This window comes from Magnolia sinica, chromosome 5 (assembly GCF_029962835.1).
Source record: "Magnolia sinica isolate HGM2019 chromosome 5, MsV1, whole genome shotgun sequence".
Lineage (NCBI taxonomy): Eukaryota > Viridiplantae > Streptophyta > Magnoliopsida > Magnoliales > Magnoliaceae > Magnolia > Magnolia sinica.
In genome coordinates, this window is record NC_080577.1 from 98,638,179 (window position 1) to 98,666,095 (window position 27,917).

A 27,917-nucleotide genomic window follows, 5' to 3' on the forward strand; every position below is an offset into this window, starting at 1 on the left:
CGGCTAAAAAAGTTCATGATTTGGACGATGGCTGACTATTTTTAGTTGAATGTGGGCCAGTTAACCATCTAACTGTAAACTGTTGGTCTAAACGAGGCTTGCCTCATCGATGAGAGGAACCATCCTATCAACACTTGAGGAAAACCAAAACATGGGCTCTCAGATGAACAGAATTTTGTGGGTCAGCAAATTTACAGTGACTTTAGTTGTCTTGGGTTGTGATAGAGAGTCAGACCCAAGAATGTTTTTCCCGGCAACTCAGCTCAAAATCTCACTGAGTTGAAGGAATTTTAGAACTATGGAGGTAGAGACCCTATAATTCTCGTTTCTCCCACTTGGCACAGGCATGAGACCTAAGCTTTTAGCTACCAAGGCCCCACCGTGGATGGCTATACACAAGAAAGAATTGAAATGGAGAACTTTCATGGATCACAGAAACACAACCAACCAGAAAACTTTCATGGATACACACACCAAACTGGAGCTCTCTCTCTCTCTCACACACACACACACACAAACACAAAAAGCCATCACATGCCTATACATAACACCTATTAAGTTCTGATGAATGAACTCATTACAACGCAAATCTAAAGCTTTATCCGAGCGGTCTTTCTTGCATGCATCAAATCCAGATGAACCAATTCCAAATGAAGCCCAACTGGTGACAACAGCCACACGACTGCAATTAAAAAGATTTTAATTAGAAGTTACCACAGTGTCAAAATTTTAAATCAACGTCTATTTTGAAAAACCAAAAAACAAAAATAATGCCTGTGCAACTGGCAGATAAAGGCAATCGTCAGTCACATACAGATGTATTCACGAGCTAGGTATATGTTGAATGTGAAATATTGCATATTTCCCTCTTTTTATGCATTGCTTTTAAGAACATGAATGTGTTTAATTGATCTAATTACACATGTTTTCTATTGAGAGGTGATTTTGAGAGATAAAGAGAAAAGATGCTTAAAGCATGAATTTAATGCTCAAAGAATTATCAAAAGGAGGATTGGATCTTTGGAGGTCAAGATTGAATGAACTTGGACAGGATGAATGTGTTTCATGACAGGAACATTCTTCGGAAATTATTCTTGCCAAACTAAAAAGTCATTCTGTATAATTCTAGACTTCAAAATTTTCCAGGTAAATTGAGATCCCATTGGATCGGCCCCTTTATAATTAAAACGGTCTATCCTCATGGGGTTGTCAAGATAAGGAATCTGATGAATTGGAACATTTTCAAAGTGAACGGTCATCATCTCAAACCATTCATTGAGAAATTTGATTCAGATGATATGTCCATACCTCTGATTGATCCTGTCTATCAGGATTGACCATCTAGTATGATGGAGGTCCATTTAAATTTATTGCTTTCTTAGGATTAGAATAGTTTGTTTTGGTTTTGTTTTTGTTTTTAGTATTAATCCCTTTTAGACATCAAAAGACTTCAAAACGAATTTAGTTATCTTCGTCAGGTACTATCCTTCTTATTCACTCTTTTATTTTTCATCGTCTCATGTTGATTTGATTGCATATATCTTTTTATATTGAGGATGAGGGGGGATCGGATTAGGTGAACTAATCAGTATTTTCTAACCTGAGCAAAAATCTTTGAAAATTTTCAGTTTCAAAACTTTCTTTGAGTGATATTCTGTGTAATTGAATATATTTGAGTATTATAATAAGATATAGAATAAACTTTTGAAGATATATATTCTAATTAATTAGTAGATTTTTGAATAAGTTCTTCTAATGAATTGATTAATAAAAAGTTTAAATATCAATTGAGTCTAGCTTACAGTTCACATGTAACTCATGTTCTATAAAGTTTACTTAAATTCATAACTTTAGCTTCATTATTACTTAAAAGTGTTAGGAACCAAGTTTGGAGATACTTATTTACCTTAAGTATTAAAAAAAATGAGAGAGAAAAGGACAAGCTAAAAAACAGTGAGATCGAAAATGGCTACCTATCATATGTGTTTCAATGAAAAATCAATGGAAAAGAAGGGAAAGAATGAAAATAGTGTTAAAGTTGTCGATATAAAATTGGAAAGCTGGTTAACTTCTATGGATTATGAGTTGGAGACCACTAAGCACACTAGAAGCTTGATGTTTGGATAATGAAAGAGGACTTTGTTCATTTGTTTACTAATGATATTAGGTTATAGATTATCAATGTCTCATTCTTATAACTTTGTATTTTACTCATATGAATAAGATTGCACAAAATGTTATTTTCAAAGAAATGTTTGAAATTTGGAAGTTTGGAAGATAAGTCACGCATGTTTTGCTCGGGACTAGCAAAATGCTGGTTGGGTGTGTGTTGAGTGTGAAATATTGCATATTTTCTTCTTGTTATGCATTGGTTTTAAGAACATGAAGGTGCTTAATTGATCTAATTACACATGTTTTCTCTTGCGAGGTGATTTTGAAAGCTAAGGAGAAAAGGATGCTTAGGGGTCCTTTGACACCATGGATTTTGGGGATTTCAAATCCCGTGATTGTTTGGCACCATAAAGTAACTGGGGGTTTCAAATCCCCTCAAATAGGGGGGGTTTGAAATCCACGGTGAGAGCTTGGCTTACATCTAAAATCTTTTCAAGAGTTGCATGTGTAACATGTGTCACCAGACTATTATTTTATTGGGCACATTGCCCACTAATGATATCAAAAAACAATCAGATTATCAATTGCATTACTATAATTACTTTAATATGATGATCAATGCCGTCCAAACGTTGTCCATGTAAATCAATGGTTAAAAATCGTTGGTTAGTCACTTGGAATTTCATCATTTTCGGGCAAAGCATATATTTCAGTGGGCTTATTACAACCATTGTATCAAACATTACATATGCCATTAATTAGAGATATTAAAGTTGGTTTAGTAATTAAATTCAAACCCATGTAAATATACCATGCACAGTTACTTTTGGATTAAAGTTGATTCCCAATCCAGGGTGCCAAACACAATAGGAGGATTTCAACTCTAGGGGGTTTTAAATCCAGGAGGTTCCGAATCCAGGGGGTTCCAAATCCACGCACCCAAACAAGCCTTTAAAGCATGGATTTAATGCTCAAAGAATTACCAAGAGAAGGATTGGATCTTTGAAGGTCGAGATTGAAGAATTTAAGAGTCACGATCCAAGGAAACCAAGTGAAGAAGGAAGAAAACTGAAGAAATCAAAGTGCAAAAATCCAAAGTGCTGAAAATCGACTATTCGATGCCATCAAAACCACTTCCATCCCATCTCAAAAATAAGAGAAAATTCAATTTTCTTGCTGGACATATTGGAGCACCCTTCGATCCCATTGAATGTATGTTCGATGTCATCGAAGCTAAGTTCGATGCCATCGAAGGAGGCTCAACGACATTGTAAAAATACGCAATTTTGAAAGACGGTTGCTGGACATTTTTCCCAATTCTACTTGGACTCTTCGATGGGAGCTCGATGCCATCGAAGCTACGTAAATCTAAGTCGATTTCGAAGTCGGTGCAAATCAAGCTTATATAAAGGGATGTTTTAGGAGTTTCTAAGCATGAATTAGGGTAGAAGGAGTAGAGCAAGGAGTTGTGGAGTTTCAAGGAGTCCTCCCTCCTCTTCACTTCTTCAGTTCTAGTTAGTTTTATGTTTTTCTGTTTGAGTTTTAGTTCAATTATGTCTATGGTTGACTAAATCTCTTAGTTAGAGCTAAGATGTGAAGGTTGTAGTTATTCTTAATGTTTATTTTACTTTGACTCAAGTTATTTGATTTATATGGTGAATAATTCATTGATATTTTGGTTTGAATGAAGTACTTCTAGTTTATTTTGATCCATTATTGACTCTGAGTACATTGGATGCTTATGAAGACTATGAATGCTTTCTTACATGTTTTATGAAGGTTTGATATGTAAAATTCATTGATCTATCATTAACTCCAAGCATGATAGATGCTTTGAATGTACTAATATCAAATCTCTGATGCTTTATGAGGAAACTAATTCAATGAAAGTTCAGATATGTTTTGATACATAAATGATGTTTTAATTGCTCCATTATCCTGCTGGATAGGACTTCGATTCCAGCTGTATTATCCAATTGAATCAAGTAAAGTAGCATTAAGGAAGTGATGAGTGGATTCTTGGCACTGTAGTACTTTATCTCTGATAGTTTCTTCTACAATTGATCTCTTAGTCAAGATTTTCATAGTTAGTTTAGATTCTAGTTCTAGTTCTAATCTATTTTAGAAATCGTACAATCCCTGTGGGTTCGACATCGGTCTCACCGAGTTATTACTACATCACAACTTTGCACTTGGGATTCGTGAACAGTAAGGGAATTTGCAATCATTGCACCTTTTCATGGCATTACTGTGAAACGTGAAAATCTCAAATCCAAACAACGATATCAATATATTTTGGTGATGATTTGACATTAAAATAATGTAAAACTGTCATCATTAGGATTTTAACGCCAACATACCAAAGATGGGAATAAGACGTAATTTCTAATCATTGCACATTTCTGTACATGACCATGGTAATTGGTGAAACAAACATGCCTTAACTATCCATAAAGTCCAAAAACATTTCATGGGGTGCCATGCGAAAATTGTAGTGATTGGATGATCCAATCTATCCTTTGATTAGTGTTTTTCCCATAGCCATCCTTTTTCCAATCCATGGATGGGAATGTTATGATTTCCTAACGTATGTGATCCTTTAGAGCCACGAGCAATCCATAATGAGCCCTAATAAATGTATGGATTAAGTTGTTGATAGGACCTATTTTTGTGTAAATGGTTTTGACCATTCATTCTAAAGGCCATTGAGCAAATAGTTAGTATTTGTTAGATTGGCATGATATTCATACCAGCCCATGAAATGTCACTGGACCTAATTAACATTCCAGATCAATGGATTGAACTAAGTGTCCCAATGCTACTAGAAGCACCGGAGCATTTCTCTCGGTTATGTAGCAGAGATCAATGTTCTAAAAATCGACGATGTCGACCAATATATCTCACGATATATCTTGTATCCCACTTGTGCAATACAAAATGCACAAGTAGCGCATATATCCCACACGTTCGATCCGGTGAGCATTTTCAATTTTTGATCCTTTTTTTTTTGTTGAAATTATGTTAAATCAGTGTCAAATGGTTATAAATCCATTGGTTCTTCATGTTTTACATGAAAAATCATGGAGTTGGAGCTTTGATTTCGATATCCATTGGTTCTTTGTGTTCTTTATGGTTTTTTTTTTTTTTTTTGAAAATTTCCTTCAACCAGCTTTCAATTGACACTAATTCTGAGGTATTTAGGAGTATTAGATGAAATGATCATAACATACACTCTAATTTCAAAATTTGAGTGTAGGTCGTCCGATTTGAGGAAAATTCAAAAATTTCCCAATTTCTCCCAAATTGCTTGCAATGTTTCACTCCAAACATGAAATCAAGCATGTATGAAGGCTGACCTACTAATTTGTTAAGTCCTTGTCAATTTTTTAAAAATAAAAGTAATTTTTTAATTAAAAAAATATTAAAAAATATTTTTTTTTGAAGTTTCCTTTCAACCAAATGTCAATTGAGACTAATTTGAAAGCATTTAGGAGTTGTTTGATGAAATGATCATCACATACACTCTTATGCATTCAATCTGAATATAATTGCATTAGTTCAGTCAAACAATATATAGCGTAGGACCCTATACAAAGGAAACTTATTATGTACACTTCGTTTTTGAGATGTTACTGGTTTGCTGATTCTACAGTATGATAATAAAGGAAGAGCCAAGAAATAAGCTCAAGAGTAATCAACATTCCAAACTGACAACTTACCATGTCTCCATAGCTCAATACGAGAATTGCCTGCCCGAGTGGACTGAGGAAAGTTCAGTGGTTAGCAAATGAGGAAACCGACCCGCTTGTTATTCAGTAGCTTCGCTGGATCTCAATGGTGCCACCTAAATGCAGTTTGCAATTACTGGTGCTTTTGTGAGGACCTGTCATCCTGACCTAATCTTTGATTATTAGAAAGGAATGCTGCCAAGAATGGTGGTAAATGTCCATCAAGAAATTCCTTTGATTTCTTAACATAACTATGAGAAGTAATCAGAAGCTTGTCAACTTCCTCTTCATACTGTTCATATACAATGAAAATGGTGAACGCCAATACAAGCCCTGCATTTATTTCAAAATGAGATGATAAGAAATATGTGCATCACTTCAGGGAAATGATAAAAATCCTGTTCAATGCCCTTACCTACACTGGCCATGACGGGGAAGGAAAATGACAAGAATAACTTGAGAAAGTATAAAGAACACGCCACCTGTAACAATAAAGCAGTTATGAGGAAAAGAATCTATATGAACCAAGGTTTGAAGTCTTGTCTGAAACCAGCCACATATTGCTATCATCCATGAACAATACAGCAGCATCGGCCCATATCGGCGGTAAATGATACAAGTACCCAATACACCAATTTCAAACCTTGATATGAACACATTGTTGTCATCATCATCTGAGAATTATCCTGACTAATTGGGTCCAGCATATGAACAAGTATTTTAGAAAGTTTTGAAATTTCAACCATATGCTTGATCCTTCTGCCACAACAAATGGCAACTACTTTACAACAACAAAAGTGCTTGACAGTAACTGAAAAACATTAACTCAGTTTTCAAGAAATGATGATGAAGTCATTTAGGGCATGTTTGCATGTGGGGAGACAACAGCACTGAATTGTATATGATTGCCCTGTCCATTCTGTTTTTCGGAGGATAAGGACAAACAAGGATTTTAAAAAGTCACTTTTTACAATCAAGGCAGCTCTTGCCCGTGACAGTAAACCAAACATCTTAATTCCTTAGATTTTTATCTTTTAGGATAAGAATTCCAAAGTAAGGGTTCACCCCCGATCAAGAACGGGCCTTAGTTTTATAGAAGGGTGATACAATTATTTCCACAAGAATTGCTGTTCAAATCATTCCTCAAATACAAAAGATATTGTGATACATTGGAAAGCGACAAGAATAGCAGTAGAGAAGAACTTGCTTTTAATTAATGAGGGAAAAAGGTTCCATGGTCTGTATGGAAAAGCTCCATGATCATAAAACTAGACACAACGGAAGAAGCAGGGTTAACAATGGAAGGGTAGCCTTGTTGGTGATCAAATGGGCCACATACGACAGCTCCTTGAGGGAAGCGGATTTTATTTTCCTTGTTGCTTGATGGCTTATGCCAGCTCAGCGTAGCCTTTTTCTTAGATTTTCCCATGTTTTTCTCTGTTCTTGTTCTCTTTCTCCTGTAGTTTTTGCTCCTTTTTTTAATGAAATTGTGTTCTGTCACCAAAAAAAAAAAAAAAAAAAAACAATGGTAGGGTAGCTAGACAAATTTTCCAGCATAACTTGGTCTTTGCTCATGTTTATCAACTTGGAATCATGTATCAGTTGTCAAAAAATTTTACGTGACTGTAATTTACTGTTACTGGGAAAGGAAAGGAAAGGAAGGAGAGATACATAAAGTGTACTTTCATCATTTCCCAGTAATTAGTAACTACCAGGTAAAGAAAAATCAGGAAATGCTTTCAAGGTGGAAACATAGTTCAAGAAGGCATATAGAAAGAAAATTTACAAGCTAACACCAAGGGGAAAGTTTGGTCACTCTCTGTACCTTAAAAAAGAGACTCCAATCATCTCCTTGGGCCAATGTTCGCAAGGTACAAACTACCCCTTCGTTCCAAGTAGTTGCCAAAAATGTCAATCTATCCTTCAACACTGTTTCTGAGGCTTCAAAATAACTAGGGGGTATCTTCTCGATAGCAAATCCGAACCTGTTGAAAAAGTTCACAGTCAATATCCCTATGGCATGGATACAAACAAGAGGACTCAATACTTAGATATTGACATGTTAAATTGGGGCCTACGGCTCTCAAGAAGGACATCTCCATGACTAAAGACCCACAGAGTAAACTGCAAAGGCTTTTTCAATTGGAAAATTCTCTCAACTCATTGCTCACTTGCTCATCAGTGATAAATTGGTCATACATTTTCTTTTCATTGCTCCAATTTAAAGTACTTGTTGAATAGATAAGGAAAATAGAATTTGTTTGAAGTTCGATAATAGAGCTCCTTCATTGAAATAAACTATTAGAGAGCGCTTGATTGTAAACAACCTATGTAATAGTCTATTACATTGCGCCTGTGGCATTTTTGTGCTTTCATTGCTGGTCCAGCCTGGATAAAGGAGGTTTGTGTCAGGTTGGCTCCTGGCATCAAACTTATATAATAAATTTCATCATGAATCTGAACAATATGACATTCCAAACTCCAATTCCAAGTAAACCAAATAATTTAATCCTTTGCAAAAAAAATTTATCCTTAAAAAAAATTTCAAGCACTGATTGTTCTATGTCCAATTATTCAAACACAATTAAATTATATATCCGGCCTTCCACCACTAGGTCAAATTCGAAACTACAGCCCGCTTTGCCGACAGCCAACCGGGCTTTCATCTAATCCCTTTTGAACATTTTGTTATAGCAGCCATAAGCCTATAACAACATAAGAATTTCCTAAAGCAGATGATATGCATGCCGCTTGCATCTTTTCTGTACATGTAGACAAGACTGATCATGAATGTGGTGCGTCCAACTGATAGGCAAGCTTGGATTTTCCATGGTTCAAAACCGTCATTCAATAGGTATAGGTAGTCCAGATTGATGAAGGTAGTTACCATGTGTACAAGAGGACAGCAGTTGCATCATTATATGACGCAACATGACCTATCACATTTCCTTGCAAAACATTTTCAGATCTATGTGCATCTCTGCTACTTCCAGAAGAGGAAATACCCTTTTCATCATGATAAAATGCAGCCATTAAAATATTTATGGCATTGAATAGAACATGGTAATACAAAGACGTGGTTGATAGTGATGGTACCTACATGGTGAAAGGTAGAATGCCATGGATAAAAAGGATCACTGAAACCAACACTAGAAGCCTTGCCATGGATGAGATGAAAGTCCTTCCAGAGAGGAAAAACCAGCAAAGCAGAAAAACCAGAGCAAGCAAACATGTAAATGTTTTCTTTTCATCTCGCCACAATAATATGTCAGCAACTGAAACAAGATAATCCAGCATCAATCCATGGAAACTGAAACAGAACAACATAAAGAATAGTGATGGCCTAGAGTCACCCCAGAAAATATATGAGAGTTTTATCTTACAATTGAATCAAAGATCCCACAAAACTAAAACAAACATACGGGTTATTTTCGGTATTTAAAAAGGTAAATCAGTCCATTTTTGCTTTCACATGTGACACCCAGAAAGGAAGCAGATGGCAAGAGTTAGTATATGGACTGAGACACCTCAACTTTCCCAAAAAATTCAAATCAATAGGTTAATGAATCCCTGATTCTCTAACTAATAATAGCATGCAAATGAAGCATACTTGCGCTCTCCTAAAACCAGGGCTATTTTCAGTGTCACATGTTGCAATACTTGTGTGTATTAGCAGAAGACTATAATAAGTTCCACGAGGTTGCAATTATCAGCCTCACCTTTTCCACCACCCAACAGCTTATCCACTTTTGATGGCTTATTACAGTCACGGTATCTCAAGTAAGATGAATCCCCTGATAAATGAGAGAATGATTCAATGGTCAATGTAACACCTTCCTGCATATTCAGCAATCGGCACATGCATCAGTAAATTTAAACCCCTAAATTTGTTCAGTATCTGTTGTTCGACAATATTTGCTGTTAAATTATGATTAACAGCAAAGAAATTAATTAGCACTGTAAAAAACTTTTCAAGTTAAGTTGGTGCAATTAAAGAATTTAGTTGGCCAAATATACAAAGTTATCCGAGCACTGTTTTGTCCAATCACATCAAAAGGGTAAGCAAGAAAAACTGAACCAATCTTCCTATAACATGGATCCTTTGAAATTTCTCACAAGAAAACAGGAGATCCTCTTTATTAAACTCACAGCAGAGTATGAGAAGACTATAGAGTGGAGAACATCATGGAAAAGATAAAAGAAAATAAAGTTCAAAAGAAAGATAAAATCAGAAAAGAAAATCATGCAATTGCAAGGAAGCTGAGAAACTGACCTCCAGGGAGACAATAGGTGAGTACCCAAGCTGTTTTTGAGCATTAGAACAATTGAATGTCCTTGTGCATGAGAGGAAATGAACCAAACTTGGATTTAGTTGTGGTTGGCAATTTATATGTGGACCAAACTTTTTATGCACCCACTCGAGGAGCACAACGACGATCAGGACCAGCATTGCTGGAAGATGGATCCAGGGCCTGGAAATTAAGCAAAGTGCCTGTCTCAATTCATTTTTCAAGAAAAAGGCAATAGAATAAGAACAATACGGCTATCGTAGAAATTCCTCCAACATGGTAGTGCATGTGGTTCAGTATGGGCTTTTGGACTATGGCAAGCCATTATCGAATTTGAATGGTAGAATCTCTAGAACTGGAAGTTTTCTCATCAGACTGGAAATCAATATCTTAAAGTAAAATGGAGTTGAAGAGGTTGGATTCAAGGACAAAAAAAAAATCTATTCAAGAAGTTGAAGATAACCAAATGATATTTAATTTTCTCCACTACCAAAAGCATTTTCCAACTGCAGGCATTTTTTTACTGTTTAATGTTGGAGGGGTTATCTTAAAGATTTCGGCAAAGCACGTTTATTCTAGATATTTTGCTTCTAATTGTAGTGAACAAAGACCAAAATTTAATTCTCTATATACATTTTTGGGGAAAGTTTTCTACACAATAAACCTGCAAAAATCATCTGCCATAAGCAAATTAGAAGGAACACAACAGCTACCAAAAACTTCAAATCCTTTCATTTCTATTTTTTTTCCTCCCTAAAAGTTTCACTCAACCTTTATCCCGATCCAATACAATAAACATTGAATTTAGCAGACGAGGTGGAAGAATATTTGGCACTTCGGGTGGTTAACAGGCCAATCTTTTGTAGGCATTCACCAGGGAATCATGAACCCTGTATCATCCATAATTTCCCTATTATGAAAGGAAACAGCATCAGGACACATAATTCATTTTCCTTATTATGAAAGGAAACAGCATCAGGAGATTCAGGACATAATTCCTGTTAGGGGTTACCTTGGATAATCCAATCCTTCCAGTATCAGAGAAACGAATTCAATCATATTCACTGGTTCAAGATTAGTGATGAAAAATGCCTGCAAGACATTCACACAAAGAAACACTTCCTGAGACCCAGAATGAAGGGCAAAAGAATCCTACAGACTTCGGAGAGTATTTAAAAGGTAGGAATACCTTTCCAGCCACAGAAGCCATCCCTGAACATAGAGTTTGCTCTGCACAAATATGGGCATGGGCAGCATTGTCAACATAGGTGAAGTCACACAAATTTTCACCATTCCCTACAAAAAACTGAAATGAGAACCTCTAGGTTATGTCTCTTTTACAAAGAAGATTCACAATACTTTTATAATAGAGAAACAGTATTCAGGTGCAGTAATGCAGTATGCATTTATTTGACTGGGGGAGCTGGATATGCCCAAGGCAATGGGAGATGCTCAACAATTTGCAGCAGACCCGAAAAACAACTTGTATAGTGCAGTTCAATTACTGTGCTAATAAGTCAAATTATGAATCATTAGATTGACCCAACAACTCAATTTGTGTGCTCAGTGTTTGGAAGTTATGCTCCAGAACTAAACAGTCTGCAAATTCTGCTTTGAGGTAGAGCACACAATGGTTTTGCTAGGGTGCAGCATGGGGCATGACTGCATTGGCATGTCAGTGGTGTTGGTAATCGTGCATGTAGTGACTTCCTTGACAATGCACACAGCCAACTATTTGATGATGACCCTTCATGTGTGTGGATGCTTTGTGCATGGTGGTTTGCTTAACCAGTGCCCCTCCATGATCCAACTTGGCTTGCTCACCCTTTGGGGCCTGCATGAAATAATTGGGCTGGGTCACATTGGCATGTGACTGGTGTCAATGTTAACCTCTGGCTGATTCCAAGAGCCTGGTTTAAAAGGAAGGTTGATATCTAATGGGCAGCCAATCATAAAACTTTCCAACATACCATTTAAAAAAGCCACCTTGAGAAAGTCTGAAATGATGATGATGATGAGTTTGGCATCTTCTTCAGGTGTATAATTTAGCCAGCCAAAATTTTGGAATAATATTATCTACAATGCTCTGTTCTGGAATGTAGAAAAGCCAAGTGTTTGGAACAACATCATACATGATGCTTTGTGTTTAGGAATTTTATTGACTTTGAATCCTTCTTCTCTGACAATTATTTTATTTATTTTATTTTTTTTGTTTTTTTTTTCAGCATCTAAGTAACCGCCAGGAGCTCCATTTTAGATTTATCTTGTTGGACATGGAGGCAAATGGAGCCAAAGGGAACATTATCCATATCAAATTTTTACACTGCAATGAAGGCAAGCTGATCATCATGATCAACTTCATTTCTGTTTCGGGTGCATTGGATCTTATGGTGCACATGGATGATAATCCAGAATTGTCAACTCTTCAACTCAAATGGAACTGCACTGCAATTTCACAACTCAGCAACTCAATGTGCACTATCTAGGGTACAACTTGGGTCAGGCTCAACCTGAACCTGACTGGCCCAATGCGAAATTTTGGTTTGGTCGGGTCAGGTTGGGTTGGCCTAGGGTTGAGGCCTCCAGCAACACGGCCCAACCCAAAATGACTCTATATCTTTAGTTTTTGGTAACGAAACCTACCCTAAATCAATGACTCGACTGGTGTGATCTGCGCACACACACAGGGCTGCCACGTGAGTCAAACTTTCATGAGATCCAACCCATTCATCAGGTACGGTACCTCTCTTTCACTCTGGAACCCAGAAATCATGATGATACACAAGTCAAATAGGCCATCCTATAGGAAACGGTTGGGATGGAATACCCATGATTAGTTCTTTGTAGGGTCCTCTGTGGTGTTTATTTTTTATTCACTAAATTAATCCAACTTGCCTCAATAGGATTGAGAGCATTCCCCAATAATCACCTGTTCCAAAACTCAGGTGGGCCATAACAGGTGAATTTAGAGGTTTTAGGTACAATTCCCTATGGGTGGCCCACCTAATTGGTGAATCAGCCTGATTTTCAGGGTCAAGCCCAAAAGAAGGGGTGTTGCACCTGATAGACGGGGTGGATCTCATGAATGTTAAGTAGTTGTCCTCATCGAAGAGGTAGGCACACTTTTTTTTTATTTAGAAGATCAAGTAGTAGCCCTCATAGAAGAGGTACGCACACTACCTGCGTAAATATGCAAGTCATGCAAGAGTTTTAATATATCAATAATAGAAAAGCTTTGATATTGGCAGAGTGTGATAGATGATATGCAGGGATTTAAAAATTACATATAAATTGAATATTTGAAATTCAAATAATACAAATTAAACTGTCCAAATGGCAGGCTGTGTCTAGATACATCACCAAACTAAAAATTATACTTAATATATGCATACTGGAATAGTTGACATTTATTGGACAGTTAAAAATGAAATATCTAATGGTCATATTTCAGCAAACAAGTATCCACGAATCACAGGTTGGGATTGTTATAAAAATCTGAATTTTGGGACTGTGGCATAGCAGCAGCATGTCCCACAGGGCCACAATTTAGTCAGTTCAATCTGAGTAAATGCCACAGCGTCACAATTCATACACTGGGAGTTTCATTTTGCCTCTTTTGAGGCTTAGGATCCTGCGTGTATTTCATTCTATTGAGGCCTAAATTCTGAGTGGTCTGAACTGTACGATATAGGTGCCCATCTTTAGAATCTTACACTGAACAGATGATTTGGTTTCCTATTATCTCTCTCCCAATCTCTCAGTATTTCTCTCTAGTCTTTCCCTCTCTCCTCTCTCTCTGACTCAACCCGACACACTCAACCCAACCCAACCCGAGATTTCTTAGGATTGGGGTTCGGTTAATCGGGTTGGGGTACTTGGGTTGGGTTGGGCCATAGGTTGTAAGTCTTAATGTTGGGTTGGGCTTGGGTTGAACCTCAACTGGTCCTGCCCAAGTTGCACCCATAGCGCTGTTCCACCAACAATAGAGTGCACAAATGACCTGAGCACGTCTTTTTGTCCTTCTGACGCATTTTAAATTAACATACCATTTTAGTTGCCTATCAGCAAATTGCAGTTATTAGATTTTTTGGCATGCTCCTGTATGCCCAGAAATCCCAAATTTGCAAGTGGTTCAGGATTAGCAGATTGAGAGCTAGCTGAAATGGCTAACTATAAGGCAACATTGGAAAAAATCTTTTTCTTGCACAAAGAGTAGCAATCATAATGATGAATTTGTACGTGGGTTAAGGGAATGATAAGATAGATCTGGAGGAACCAGGATATGGAAGAGCCAATCTCGACTATATGTGTGGCAGGTTGATGAGTCAATCTTGATTCTTGACTACCCATATAGTGGGCCCCGTTATAGATGGCCTATGATTTCAGTTGTGCATCCAAACACAGCCTCATGGTTAGAATGAAAACCTATTTCTTTATTTTTGTAAAATGATACCCTTTGTTCCCATCTTTATAGTAGTTTCATAGATATAGTAATATTAGAAATATCATGTCACTATTGGACTCAGTCCCAGGTTGAGACCATGGATATGAATATAGGTATCAGATTGGCCGATATGGCCGTATCGTATCCATATCGGCACAAGACAATACACGATACGGGGTCGTATCGGCCCGATACAAAAAAAAAGAAAAAAGAAAAGGACCCTCTCCTCTTCTTTTTTATATTTTTATTTATTTTTATTTAAACCATAGAAGAAGCTTAAAAACTCATTTTAGGCTAGATCTATACGTATTTTGGGATCAAAACAAATGTTTTGAATGGGATCTGACGAATCAAAGCAAAGTGGACCATTATGGAAAAAATCAGAAAGAATGGTAAACCTTCACTTTCTTTTTTATATTTTCATCTTCTTTTTATTGTAGTTCAATTTAATGGGCCCTAGTTCACCTAATCAGGCTTGATTTGTGTTTAATTATGGCCTATTTAGTTGACCTTCAATAAGTCAAATCGACAGACAACATTAATATCAAAAGAATGGTCCAATACACCATTGAATACATGGTAAAAAACAAAAATGATAGATTCCTAGATATCTCATTTCCCCCCCTATTTTTCTAATAAAATTCACATTTTTTGCTTTTAAAAAAATTCCAACCGATACAGCCTTGATGCCAATCCATAATGACGTATCGTATCATTTTTCCGCTAGGCTGGTACTAACATTCTGAATTGGAGCTAGACAATAACTGAGCTAACTCGGTTATAACTCGCTCGGTTTGACTCGAAAAAACTCGACTCGGCGAGCTTATTTTTGTAGCTCGAAAAAATTTCGAGCCGAGTTTGAGCTGGCCCAAGATCGACTCGGATCAGGGCTCGAACTTGACTCGATTCGACTCGAATCGACCCAGCTCTATAATATATTTTTTTTAAAAACCTATCCCCCTCTCCTCTTTCACTGTTCGGGTGCCCGAGCCAGAGCCCCCTATTTTCCTACCCCTTTCTCTCACTGTCTGAGCATGTCCGGCCATCCTTGCGTCCGCGAACCTCGACCAGCCATCCCTACCTCTCTCTGGTAACACTTTCCTCTCTATCTCTCTCTAGCCTTTGTATTTGCTTGGGCCCCGGTCGAGCACTGTCCATGGCAGCCCGGCCAGGTGTCAACTGTCAATACATATTAATATATTATTAATTAATAGAATAATGTGTGTGTGTGTGTATTGTATAATTTTTTTTTTTTTAAAAAAACATTAAAATTTAAACCCTTGCAGTTGTAGCTTGGCCGAGCGTCATCCATGGCAGCCCGACTAGGCACTACCATGGCAGCGAGCAGCCCAACTGGGTGTTGTGTGTTGAACATTAATATTTAAATATTATATATATATATATATATATAATTTTAATAAATATATAATAACATAAATATATATATATTATATATGTTATATTAAAAATCCTAAAGGGCCTAAACCCAAAGGCCTAAACAATAAACACTAAAGCCTAATATATATTATATATTATATTAATGTTAGTTATGTTAGTGTTAATGTTAGTTAATATATCATATGTAAATGTTAATATTAGAATTTAGTTTGTTATTGTTATTGTTATTTATTGTTAATTATCAATTATGTTATTGTAAATGTTAAATTATTAATTTTAATGTTAGTGTTAATTTTTCGTTATTGTTATTGTTAATATCAATGTTAAATTGTTAATGCTAATGTTAAATTAATGTTATTATTATTGTTCAATTAGTTAAATTAAATTTTCTTATTTTATTGTTGTAGTATAGGATAATCAATTATCCATTTGAAGATTTCTATATTGCCAGACATAAATTCAGTGTGTTTTTGAAGGTATAGAAATTCTCAAATTGTCTCATTTTTTGACAGTTCAATGTTAGATAGATAAGAATGCTTTCATTTATTCTAATTTAAATGCATATGCCTGTTCCGGTTCGTCTCTCCTCCTCTCTCTAGACATATTTCTTACATCTGTTTACGTCATCAAATATCCACACTGCATATATAATTGATGTGTGAATCAAATACATTAATATATTTAAAGAAATAATGGGAGATGCTGCCGAAATTTTGGCGTGACATTTAAATTGAAAAACGAAAGCATTACAATCTATTCAATCTTGAATGGATGATTGATTTAAACACTTAGGCAATTCTTTAAAATTTATAAGGGCATTTAAGTAGACACCATTTTGTGTTGAAAAATGCCTAAAAGTTAATTTCCTATCTTTATATTTTATAACTTTAGATAATGCTTTAGTAAATAACTATGTAATTTCATTCTTATGTAACCAGTTCAAGGCAACCAACAATTTCTTAAAACAATTGACCCCACTATAAAGAACATAAGAGTATAAAATACATCAGGGGGTCACCTTCAAGATTGAGTATATGGAGTGATATAATCCAACATTTGAATGTGAAGGCTAAAAAAACGTTGAAGTTAGATGTATGCACATGTTGGAATTTGACTTTTGAAATGTTGGATTCGGCCTTGGAATTAGATCTTGCATTTCCTAAATATGTGGCGAGTGATAAAACGTATTTTTGGTTGCCTACTGAAGATAATTGGAATAAAGCAAAACAAGTTCACAAGTTTCTTAAGGTTTTTAATAATTGCACAAAGATATTTTTTGAAAATAAATATCCCACAGGAAATATATTTCTTCTGTCTATTTGGAAGATCAAGGAAGCCCTAAGAAAAAAGTGCTAGTGAGGGTCCATATTTTCTATAACTGATGGCACATAGTATGCTAATAAAGTTCGATAAGTACTGTGACGAATGTCATTTATTAATGGCCATAACGGTTGTTCTTAATCCTCGGTGCAAGATAAGCTATGTCAAGTTCATTTTTATGAATATTTATTCCGATCAAAGGGCGATAACCGAAACCTCCAAGGTTTTAACATAATCGAAGAATTGTACACTTCATATACAACCACAACAGGTGATAAAGAAGTTAAAGCTCATGGTATTTCTACAAGCGATGACAATATCCTCGACGATGAATACATGTCTTTCTTAGCACAAGAAAATACAGAAAATGAGACGAATGAATCAGATCTAGACTTGTATCTCAAATAGCCAATCATAAGACGCCAGGATTCAGACTTCGATGTTTTGGAGTGGTGGAAGATGAGAGTTAGTGAAGCAAAATAACTTACACTATCTGCAATGGCACAAGACATCTTGTCAATTCCAATTTCAACAGTGGGCATTAGAATCTGCTTTTAGCACGGGGACTAAGGTTGTGAGCAAGCATTGAAGCTCTTTTTCACCAAAAACAGTTAAAGCATTAATTTATACACAAGACTGGTAGCGTCTGATTTGGGGAGGTAATAGTTTTGATATTGAGGATGATGAGGAGAACGAGTCTCAAGACGAGACTGCACATGCAGCAACAACAACGTGAAGGAAGTTAGGTAAAAAATTATTGTTAATTTGTTAAAACTTAAAACTGATGTAATGTGTTATGTACTTGGATGTAATGTTGATGATGCTTATAAATGCAATGCAGCAATGACTTTTATTTCATTTCATATTATACTTTTGTTTACATTATAATTCATATTTCATTATTGCTTTTATTTATCATATTACATATTTGCTTTTGTTTTTCATATTTCATTATTGCCAAAATACTAATTTCTCCAACACAGAGTGTAGATATGACATCAACTGAACCATCGACCGATGTTTGGGACTATGGTTCCTTAGTCCACTCTCCAAAGTCCGGAAAATTGAACATTTTGTGTCATATGTGTATGGCCAAGCTTGTTAATAAAACTAATCGGCCCAGGTTACACTTTCTCACATCGGGGTAGAGATACAAAACTGTCTTAAAGCCCCAAAGGAGTTCCAACTTCTTTTTTAGACCTTTATTGATTTGAATAAAAAGCCAACCACCCCCCATCCAAACTTTCAAAGGCAGAAGAGGAAGCCAGATTATTAGCATTAGAAGAAGAACAATTTCAATTCGCCTAGAAATGTAGTATGGAAGAGGCTTCTAGACATCAACGATGTCCTCCAAGATAACATGATGTCGAAGCAGGATCAACTGATCAAGCTACACGAATAAAAAGAAGAGTAACAAACCATCCAATTTTCTCTCCAATCTTGGTACATTTTGCAGGGTATTGGAAATTACATATAAATTTTCTCACAAAGAAAGTTTGAACAATCTAATTCAAACTAAACAAGAGCACGATGAAAAACCTTCCACCTTCTAATTCAATAGAGGTGAACGAGTACGTATATGAAGAATTACATAGCAGTTTGAGCTCGACAAACGAATCTCCTCTCTTGTAGTAAATAAGAAATTGGAAAAAAAAAAAACCGCATCTAATGTTTTATAAGTTTGTAATTGTAATATTTTACTTTTCAGTTTGTAAGTTGTTTTTTTAATTTTCAGTTGTACTGTGCTATTGATTGAATGTTATGTATAAGTACAACATTAACTCAAAAGCTCGACCTCAAACTCAAACTCAACTCGAAAACTTGAACTCGGCTTGATCTGGCCCGAGTCAAGTCGAGTTGGACAATCGGGCTTGGTCATCGAGCCGAGCCAAACTCGAGTTGGGGGTGGATGCTAACCAAACCGAGAGCTCGATTTGGTTTAACTCGATGTTCAGCTCTATTCTGAACCATGTTTGAGACTTGGTAGAGTAAGATCTAAAATTCAGCAACCAATTTTATTTTATTTTTGAAAGATTATTGAAAGAGCGAGGAGCTCTTAAGACCAATTAAAAATTACATCCATGCTATAAACGACCAATCATTTTGATCGAATTCCTTTAAATAAGAAGCCCATCCTATTATGCATGTACCTCCAACTGCTCTTGTTTTGAAAGCATAATTCATTCCTTTCCTCTCCACACCGTGGCCTCCTTTTTCCTTAAGCCACCATCCGACCAAGCTAATAGCAATGCCCATATGGATCTCGGCATCACTTTGAGGGGTACCCTGAACAAGGCGACAAATATTTCATATTTCCCATACCTTCCATATGAAGGGATAATGGATGAATAAATGATCCACTGTCCCCACTCACAACAATTTGCAATTACTAGCGATTGCTTTTACAGAATCTTGTCTCTTCCCACCATCCATGTGAAAGCCACTACTTTTGGTGGGACCATGACCACACAAAAGGGAGAGCATCACCTGATCCGAGGGGGAATGCCCCAACAATTTGTAGAATGATGAGATTGAAAATTGCCCCGACCTATCCACGAGAAATATCATCGAATCGTTCTTACCTGAATAATATTTGAGTTGATGTAACCACTCAAATAGTCGAGCATATTCCACTGCTTCCTCATCTGATAAATTCCTATGAAAAGGAATAGACAACACCACCAAATCACCAACAGTTGAGAAGCATTCATCTACAGTCGCTTCTAAATCTATGGCTACTTTTGCTAAGGATGGAAATGCTAAAATACGCAAGCACTCCCAAATTCACAAGTCCTTCCAGAATCTAATCCTTTTGCCATCACCCCCGAGAGAATCATATCCCTTCATTAAATTTGCTCATCATCGCGATAACCCCTTCCATAACCCGGAGCCCTATAAAGAGACGAGTTCTTTACCCACCATCCTCCCACTTGAGAAACATCTTATTTACCTTCTATTGCTTCTCTCCACATTCTTCCTTCCTCCACCCCCAAACCTCCATAACTATTTTCCTAAAAGAGCAAGATTCGTTCCAAGTTTTGAATGCCTACTCCCCCCTCCCTATACGGTTTGCAAACCTCCTCCCATTTTAGAAGATGGAACGTGTGCTTCTCCTTAGTTCCCTACCATAAGAAATTCCTTCGCAACATCTCAAGCCTACCCACCACTAATACTAGGTGACATGAAATATAGCAAAAGGTTAGACTTGATTGCTTTTATCAGCGTCAACCTAGCCTTCGGTGAGATGTCTACTTTTCCACCTCGATAACTTCATTTCTACCAAGTATATAACTTTGTATTGTAAGTGTTTGGCCTGTTTTCCCACGCTCAACGGGAGGCCCAAATACGTTGACAAAAGAGACCCTGCCTTGCACCTGAAGATCTCTAATCATGTAGCCGGTTCTTCACTAGGAGAGCACACCTTTGGAGATGTTGACTTCGACAAAGACCTAAGACCATGATGAGGACATCCGGGCACCAGTCAGGGTATACCAGAGGAGGAGGAAAGCTCCTGTTTCTTTACGGCTAGGTGATGCATATATGGGGCCCCGTGGGCCCAATTTGATTGCTTAGTCCGCTGAAGACCCCACATTGGGAAGATACGTGTGGGCTACTTAGTTGGACCATTCCAACCGTTGGATCATCATCATTAAATATCTTGATCGTGAGCCACAAAATAATTAAGTTTATTTAGTTGTTTATATGTTTATTATTTTTTTATTTAGCTTATATTTTTGCTAATTTTAGGGAGTTGGGAATAAATTTTTTTTTGTTGAGCATCTTTATTTGAGAGCATATTTTTGTAAAAAGTCTTTTCTTAAGACTATATAAGGGTCGGACGTCCCCACCCTAACCATTATTGCATATGAAATTTAATTTAATTTTTTTTTTAAAAAAAAAACTCTCTTTACTTTGTGATGAAGTAAAACCTCCTGTGATTGGAGCAATTTGGTGTGATGCCATGGAGTGATTCCAAGTTATCCTTCTCTTTCATTCCCTTCCATCAAAAGGTATTTCTTCTATTTTCTCTCTTTCTTTCTAGTTTTCTTCTTTTCTTTCTCCGTTAACAAACAATCCCTACATCCATTCTTGTTCTTCTTTCTCCCCAACTCATACACCCACAACCTAACCCATCCCAAACTCCCATCCAACCCGCCTTTACTTGACCGTACAACCACAAGGCCATACCTGGCCATCCCAACCCATCCGTATAGACAAAGTTGTAGGACTGCCCATACGAGCAGCCCCTCGCTTCCCTTTTGCCCTTTGTTTCTCGCATTCTAACCATTGTTGCATATGAAATTATCATTAAAAAAAAAAACTCTCTTTAATTTGTGATGAAGTAAAACCTCCTGTGATTGGACCAATTTCGTGTGATGCCATGGAGTGATTCCAAGTTATCCTTCACTTTCATTCCCTTCCATCAAAAGATATTTCTTCTATTTTCTCTCTCTTTCTTTCTAGTTTTCTTCTCTTCTTTCTCCATTAACAAACAATCCTCACATCCATTCTTGTTCTTCTTTCTCCCCAACTCATACACCGACAGGCTAACCCATCCCAAACTCCCATCCAACCTGCCTTACCTGACCATACAACCACGCGGCCATACTTGGCCATCCCATCCGTACAGACAAACTTGTAGGACTGCCCGTACAAGCAGCCCCTCCCTTCCCTTTTGCCCTTTGTTTCTCGCATTTTAACCCCTCCCCCCCCCCCCCCCCCCCCCCCCCAAAAAAAAAAAATAAATAAATAAATAAATAATAATAATAATAATAATAATAATAAAAAATAAACCCTCTAAAACCCTAACCCTAGTTTCTCCAAAATCCACTAATTTCGCAAAAACCCCAATTTTTCAAAAATCCCCAAAACCCTAGTTCTTAAACCCTTTAACGAACCAAGAGATTCCCTTTAGAATTAGATCAATTCCTATGCTAGATGGAAGTTCTAGCTTCCATAGGTCCCATCTAATCATGTTTTATAAGATCTAATTGACGGGTTGTGATTTAGTCTTGAATCTAAGCATAGTCAAATACTTGAATTCATTAAGCCTATGATTGAGTAGCATTATATTGTGCTTTAAATTATTCTAGTTAATCCATTAATGATCTCATTGCATCAGACCACCCACACGCGTGGGATGTATGATGCCCACCCACGCATGGTGGGTGGTGGAACCACATTCCAGCCCATGAGATGGTATGGGGCTCTCATCTCAATAGGCCTACCCACACGGTTATGTTATCTCAACCATTAAGTTAGATTTCTCTTTAATTGTGTGGTTATAAGCCTGACCATGCTACATAAGTCAATGGGATGGTGATCTAACGCTGAACACCACATTGCATGGATGCCCAATCGTTGTTTTCTCTGCAGACATTGCAAGATTTGAGCGGTGGCGATGCCATGAACTTGATCGGGCTAGATCTCACTCATTTAGGTCAGAGTGATCTCAAAATTTGAGATGAAAGCTTTGTTCCATGTGATTCATCATCTGGATCATTTGGATCTGATGTATGATGATCAAATCTGTCCCTGATTGAATTTGGACCGTTGGATCCATTTTGGATGGATCTCACTCATTTGGGCTGAAACTTGACGGGTGGCTCAATGGTGATGTGATGAACACATCCAATGGTTCAGATTGAGCAGTGGGAAGCCCAATCATGGGTTTTCAACAAGTCAGCCCTAAGTTGTGCATATGGTGATGTTCGCGTGGTCCTTGTCACCCTACATGTTTAACCCCATGCATGCGATTCGAGTTGTTTCCCAAGGCCTCACAAACATCGAGGGTGCCCTAGCTTCATGCATGAATGCACAACGCAATGCTAGAGGGCACAGTCCAAACAAATGCCTTGTAATTTGTACATAAGGTTCTGGTACATGTTATATCAAATGCAATTATAGTGTGAATGTGATTCTCTCATGGTGGGTGTTGCATTGGCACTCATAAGCGTGGAGTCAGCTCTGCTACCAAAAATTTGATGTAGGACATACCTCTTAATATGAGGACTAAACGCCCCTTACTGATGTGCACCCAAAGAGAACTATTATAGCTTAAGAGAGTTAAAGAGGGTTGCCGGAGGTGGTAAAGGAAGGGTGGAATGAAGGGTTTAAAGGAGTAATAAGGGAAGATTTATGGAGAAGATTTTAGGACTTGAAGTTGAAGGTTGAAGGTTTGGATAATAACCTATGAGAGGTAAATCTGGGCCGGAAAACAATAGGTAGGATATACCTTAGAGTCTCTCACTAAGGTTTATTGGAGTCTCACCATTAACAAACTATTCATTCAATCTCAAATCTAAAATGGTTAACAATGCCATGGAACTAAAAGTCGTTCTAGTTTCAAGGAGACTTAAAAAATTAAAGCCTTAGTAATGCAGGGGCATTTTCACACCAGGCTTGAGTGGGGTGGCCTGTGAGATGCAGGGGCACACTCAGGGTAGGCGGCCAGTGTGAGGCGGGCCCCACGTGAAGTGGGGCCCACGAGGGAGGTTCGGCTGAGGTCCTAACCCATGGGATGTGGGGCCTAGGCTATGAGATAAAGGGATTGATTCACCATGCTCTATCAGTTCAAGCTTTTAGAGCAAGCGGTTCATTGTCCTGCATCACTTAGTACCAAAGAAGACATCGATTTCCTGAAAACATCTTTCTGGAACTCTACTTTCAAAACAAAAATTCTTTTGACTTCCTAGAGAATCCTTAAATGAAAACAACTGGCAATTACGCTATGAACCTTCCATAAAATAGTCTGAATTAGTCTTAAAGCTTATGGGGGCCTCTCTTCGTCAATAAGCCCCACATCATTCTCATTAGTTCTCTCTACTTCTGTAAACTTTAAGAGGCTGATCCCCATCAACCTCACTTCCTGAATTTCCCTATCTCTCATAAAACATTTAATTTTATATTATAAAGCCTATCGATTTTCAAAAGTTGTATAAAAATAAAATAACTAAGCATATGATAAATCAATGGATACAGTAACATCAATTATATCCATTTCACTAGCTGGTGACCAATAGGGTTATTGAAGTCAAGTATGGATTCACTTACCTCCAGTAGGTAAAGTTACCATTTGAACAAAAAATCCTCTTGGGAAGGTTTTGATACGTTTAAATTACAACCTTTGATCTGACAGGACTAAGATGACCTAGACTGTTCAAATAAAACCATATTGATATGTTCAAGGAAACAAGAGAAGAGTTAGATGCACACGCGTCTTTATATCTTGATCTCCTAGATCGAATGTCATTAAGAAAAAATTCTCAGCAAAAATTCAAAAAAAAATGTCCTTCAACCTCCATTAAGGAACTCTTGGGATTAGGAGCTGTAGAGGTTACAACATGTAAGCAAGCCTAGGCTGTCTGGATATTATTACTAAATCCCATGGGATGCCTAATGCACCTTGTGAGCACCACCACTGTGATAATCCTCGTAAATTCTGCTAACAACTCACACCTACCACCATTTTCCTGATATTTTCTCCATTTCCCATTACCCTCACTCACTCCTAGGACCTCTTTTCCTCACCCTGGTATACACATCAACAGTCCATCTCTTTTGCCATCCAGTCCAAGATAAAAGTCCCTTCCTCAGAGCCACTATCTTATCCCTCAATGTTTTCAACGTTACATTCCTTCCCTTCCCACATACCTTTTTCATTAGCAAGATATGCTCCTTTCATTGATTTCCCATTACTGCAAAGCTGAGATCAGATTTCTAATAGCCTTGAAGGATTGTCAAAATGGAAACCATATGGGGAAAAACCACAGCTGCAACAATCACTGAAGTGAAAATACAGGCACATTGCCACATGCTAGTTAGATGCAGTATTTCAGTAACAATCAATTTCAAGAAGTGAATACGCATGCACAATGCCAAATGTTAGTAGATGCAGTATGTCAGCAACAATCAATTTCATCTTCAAAGGAGCTCCATCAAGTAACCCAGTACTTGATGGATTATGCCTTCCATAGGACAGTCTTTAATATATATATAAACAATATGCACAGTAGTGACAGAATTATCAAACCTTAGCTCGAACTGATCTTGCTTCTCCAATGAGATATGGTATAAAATGCGTGTCTCCAGGACCAAAGACATTGCTCGGGCGTAGTGCACATGTTAATAGCCCATCAGTACCATTAGCGAACAATATCAATGCCTCTGCCTGAGACCTAAAATCGCTCAACCTGTCTTCATACTGCACCATGGTAATGAAATCATAATAAACGAGAAATATCACGTGAACAAAAAAATTTAGAAGTTCAATTAGGTTTATGGCAGACTCAAATAAAGTTTCATGAAAGCATGAGAAAAAACTCCCCCCCAAAAAAAGGACATACTCTCCAAGGGTAAGGCAAAGACTCATCTCCATTGTGTATACTATGCACACCATCAAAAACGACATCTGCAGAACTGTTATATATAAGCCTTTTGACTTTACATTCTCGGCAAGCATTGATTACATTTTTTGTACCTGGATATGCAGTCATCAGCAATGACTATATTTTCAGAGTTACTAATACAAAAAAAAAAAAAGAAAAAAAAAAGAAGGTCCACAGTCAATACAAGTTCTCTTTGCAATATAAATGCACACTCACCTTGAACAGTGACCATGTAGTGATGATAGATATCATGTACAGACAAATCCAATGCATCCATATGAAAGACAACTGTTGAACCTTCGATTGCTGCAAATGAATGAGATTACACCTCATCATTTTCTTAGTCCAAAGTTTTCACATTGAAGGCCCAAATGATGGTGAAAACCATGAAATGACTAGTGCAAGAATAATTAAACTGAAAATTACACACCTGAAACAACAACCAGGCAAAGAATGAAAAGGGATGGAAAATCCTGTAGGGGACAACAAAGCTCAACAGTGTTGGGATTAGGCACAGCAGATGCCCAAAAAACCCATGCTGTTGGATTGCCAATGTACCAAACATGCACTAAGAACACGATCTGACAAAACCCAAAGTATCATAGCTAGCTGATTCTTTAGGAAATATTGGATTGTGAGAAGGAGAAGGCGGTTCAATTGCCCAAGAAGCATACTGGAGGGCATGTTGTGTGCAATTTGCTCAAGGTGGAGTAGATCAAGACCAGGGAATGGTGATGATTAGTTTTCTTGAGACCAGGGGATCTTCACTCCAACCACAATAGAGCCAAGGATTTGAATGGTATGGATTAGCATACATATATACCATCATGATCAAGGGAGATGGATTGCTTCCATTCATTTAAAAGCAACAAAAGGACACTGGAGTCAAACCCTCCTAATATATCCTTGAACCGAATGCTTGCTCCCATAATTATTTATTTATTTACTTATTTTTTTTTTTTTTTAAATCACTAGTGCTTAAATTATGAGGATACTCAAGTGCACCTGGTGCACTTAACCTTTAAATGAACCCTCCTTCTTTTAGAGACATGGATGGTCCAATCATTGATCTGGACCCCCTTAGGTCGAAGATGATTTTCGTGGGCCACCAAGAAAAAGTCATATTGATCAGAGAATTCTATCCTTCCAAACATCATCCTATTTCTGATCAAAGGCTTTGAACATCCCAAACATCATCCTACTTCTTTATAACCGTCAGTTTTCCAAAGACGGGATGGTTCTCATCTTCTCATCAACATTGTTCCCTGGGGCCATGTTATCCAAAGTGGATTCTATCAAATGGGCTATTCATAGTGATCACTGACCATTTTCCATGCAATACAAACCATCCATTTTGTATGACATTAATCAGATGAAAAGTTCCACTGATGAGGGTGAATTTCCATAGCAGCCCATGAAGAGTGGGCCGAACCTAATCGACAGTCCAGATTGATAATTCGACTGTCCACTCATCCAAAAGCGCTGGGGTGCATTTGAGCACTCATCTTTATATATATTCTAGATTCTTCCACATTTTTATAACTGTTTCAAGAACCATCATAAAAAAATCAGAATCCGAACACACTCAACTGCCAAAACCGATCGAATCAGATTCGATAAATCCCCAAATCAGGAAGCGCTTGGCAATCAACAACGATAATCACCACGGGACAAATTCAAGAGAATGACCGAATTACCTTCGCAGACTTGTGATTTCTCACGAACATCGACCTGGAAATACGAGGCCCGGCCGATCGAAACGGCATCCGAGAGGATCGAATTCTGTTCCTTGCGATCGAGGATCAAAGAAGGAGCAGAACCGGCAATTCGGACGGTCCATTGCTCCGATTTCAAGAGCAACTGAACAAGCGATCTACCGATAAAGCTTCGACCGCCCAGAACCGTACAGATTCTAGGGTTTTCCTTGCTCGAACTCTCGTCGATCGCCATTAGAAATCGAAGCAGAGAGAGGGCAGAAGCCCTTTCCTTTTCCTTTGTATTTATAGGGCATTTGGCGCCGAAACTGAAACACCGTTTCGGTTACTCTCCTTTTCAGTGCCTGGGAAGGGTAAAATGGAAATTTCGAGGACTTTTCGGTGATTCGGTATGATTTTACCATACTATCCCTGTCCTTCCAGAAATTTACCAAAAGATCCCTAATTAATGTATGTATGTATTAAGGGGAGGCGATACGGTGGAGATGGGAGAAACATGATGTGGTAGAGCAATCTCTCAACGG

At 37.4% G+C, this 27,917-nt stretch overlaps 1 protein-coding gene across 6 annotated transcripts; it reads right to left on the reverse strand.

The window, feature by feature from the left end:
- Window positions 1–546: 546 nt before the first annotated feature.
- Window positions 547–27,707, reverse strand: LOC131246402 (3beta-hydroxysteroid-dehydrogenase/decarboxylase-like). 6 transcript variants are annotated; one of them, XM_058246505.1, is made up of 13 exons: window positions 27,376–27,706; window positions 25,895–25,984; window positions 25,637–25,770; window positions 25,324–25,494; window positions 11,319–11,435; window positions 11,142–11,221; window positions 10,114–10,312; window positions 9,560–9,677; window positions 8,941–9,115; window positions 7,666–7,825; window positions 6,256–6,322; window positions 5,832–6,173; window positions 547–682 (listed from the first exon to the last, which is right to left on the reverse strand). In XM_058246505.1, the coding sequence occupies exons 1-12, from the start codon at window positions 27,626–27,628 to the stop codon at window positions 5,974–5,976; spliced, it is 1,764 nt and encodes a 587-aa protein (XP_058102488.1). In that variant the 5' UTR covers window positions 27,629–27,706; the 3' UTR covers window positions 547–682; window positions 5,832–5,973. The 6 variants fall into 6 exon arrangements, with proteins under 6 accessions (XP_058102488.1, XP_058102489.1, XP_058102491.1 ...); XM_058246506.1 differs by lacking the exon at window positions 11,142–11,221 and having other exon boundaries at window positions 11,319–11,425; window positions 27,376–27,707; XM_058246508.1 differs by lacking the exon at window positions 25,324–25,494.
- Window positions 27,708–27,917: the final 210 nt, after the last annotated feature.

Bases quoted from the DNA above. Each gene is read 5' to 3' on its own strand.
- LOC131246402 (XM_058246505.1), bottom strand. From the start codon at position 27,628: ATGGCGATCGACGAGAGTTCGAGCAAGGAAAACCCTAGAATCTGTACG. The intron at 25,985-27,375 runs GTAATTCGGTCA...ATTCATTTGCAG, and splicing joins GAAATCACAAGTCTGCGAAG to CAATCGAAGGTTCAACAGTT. The intron at 25,771-25,894 runs GTGAGTGTGCAT...CTGCATATCCAG, and splicing joins CTACATGGTCACTGTTCAAG to GTACAAAAAATGTAATCAAT.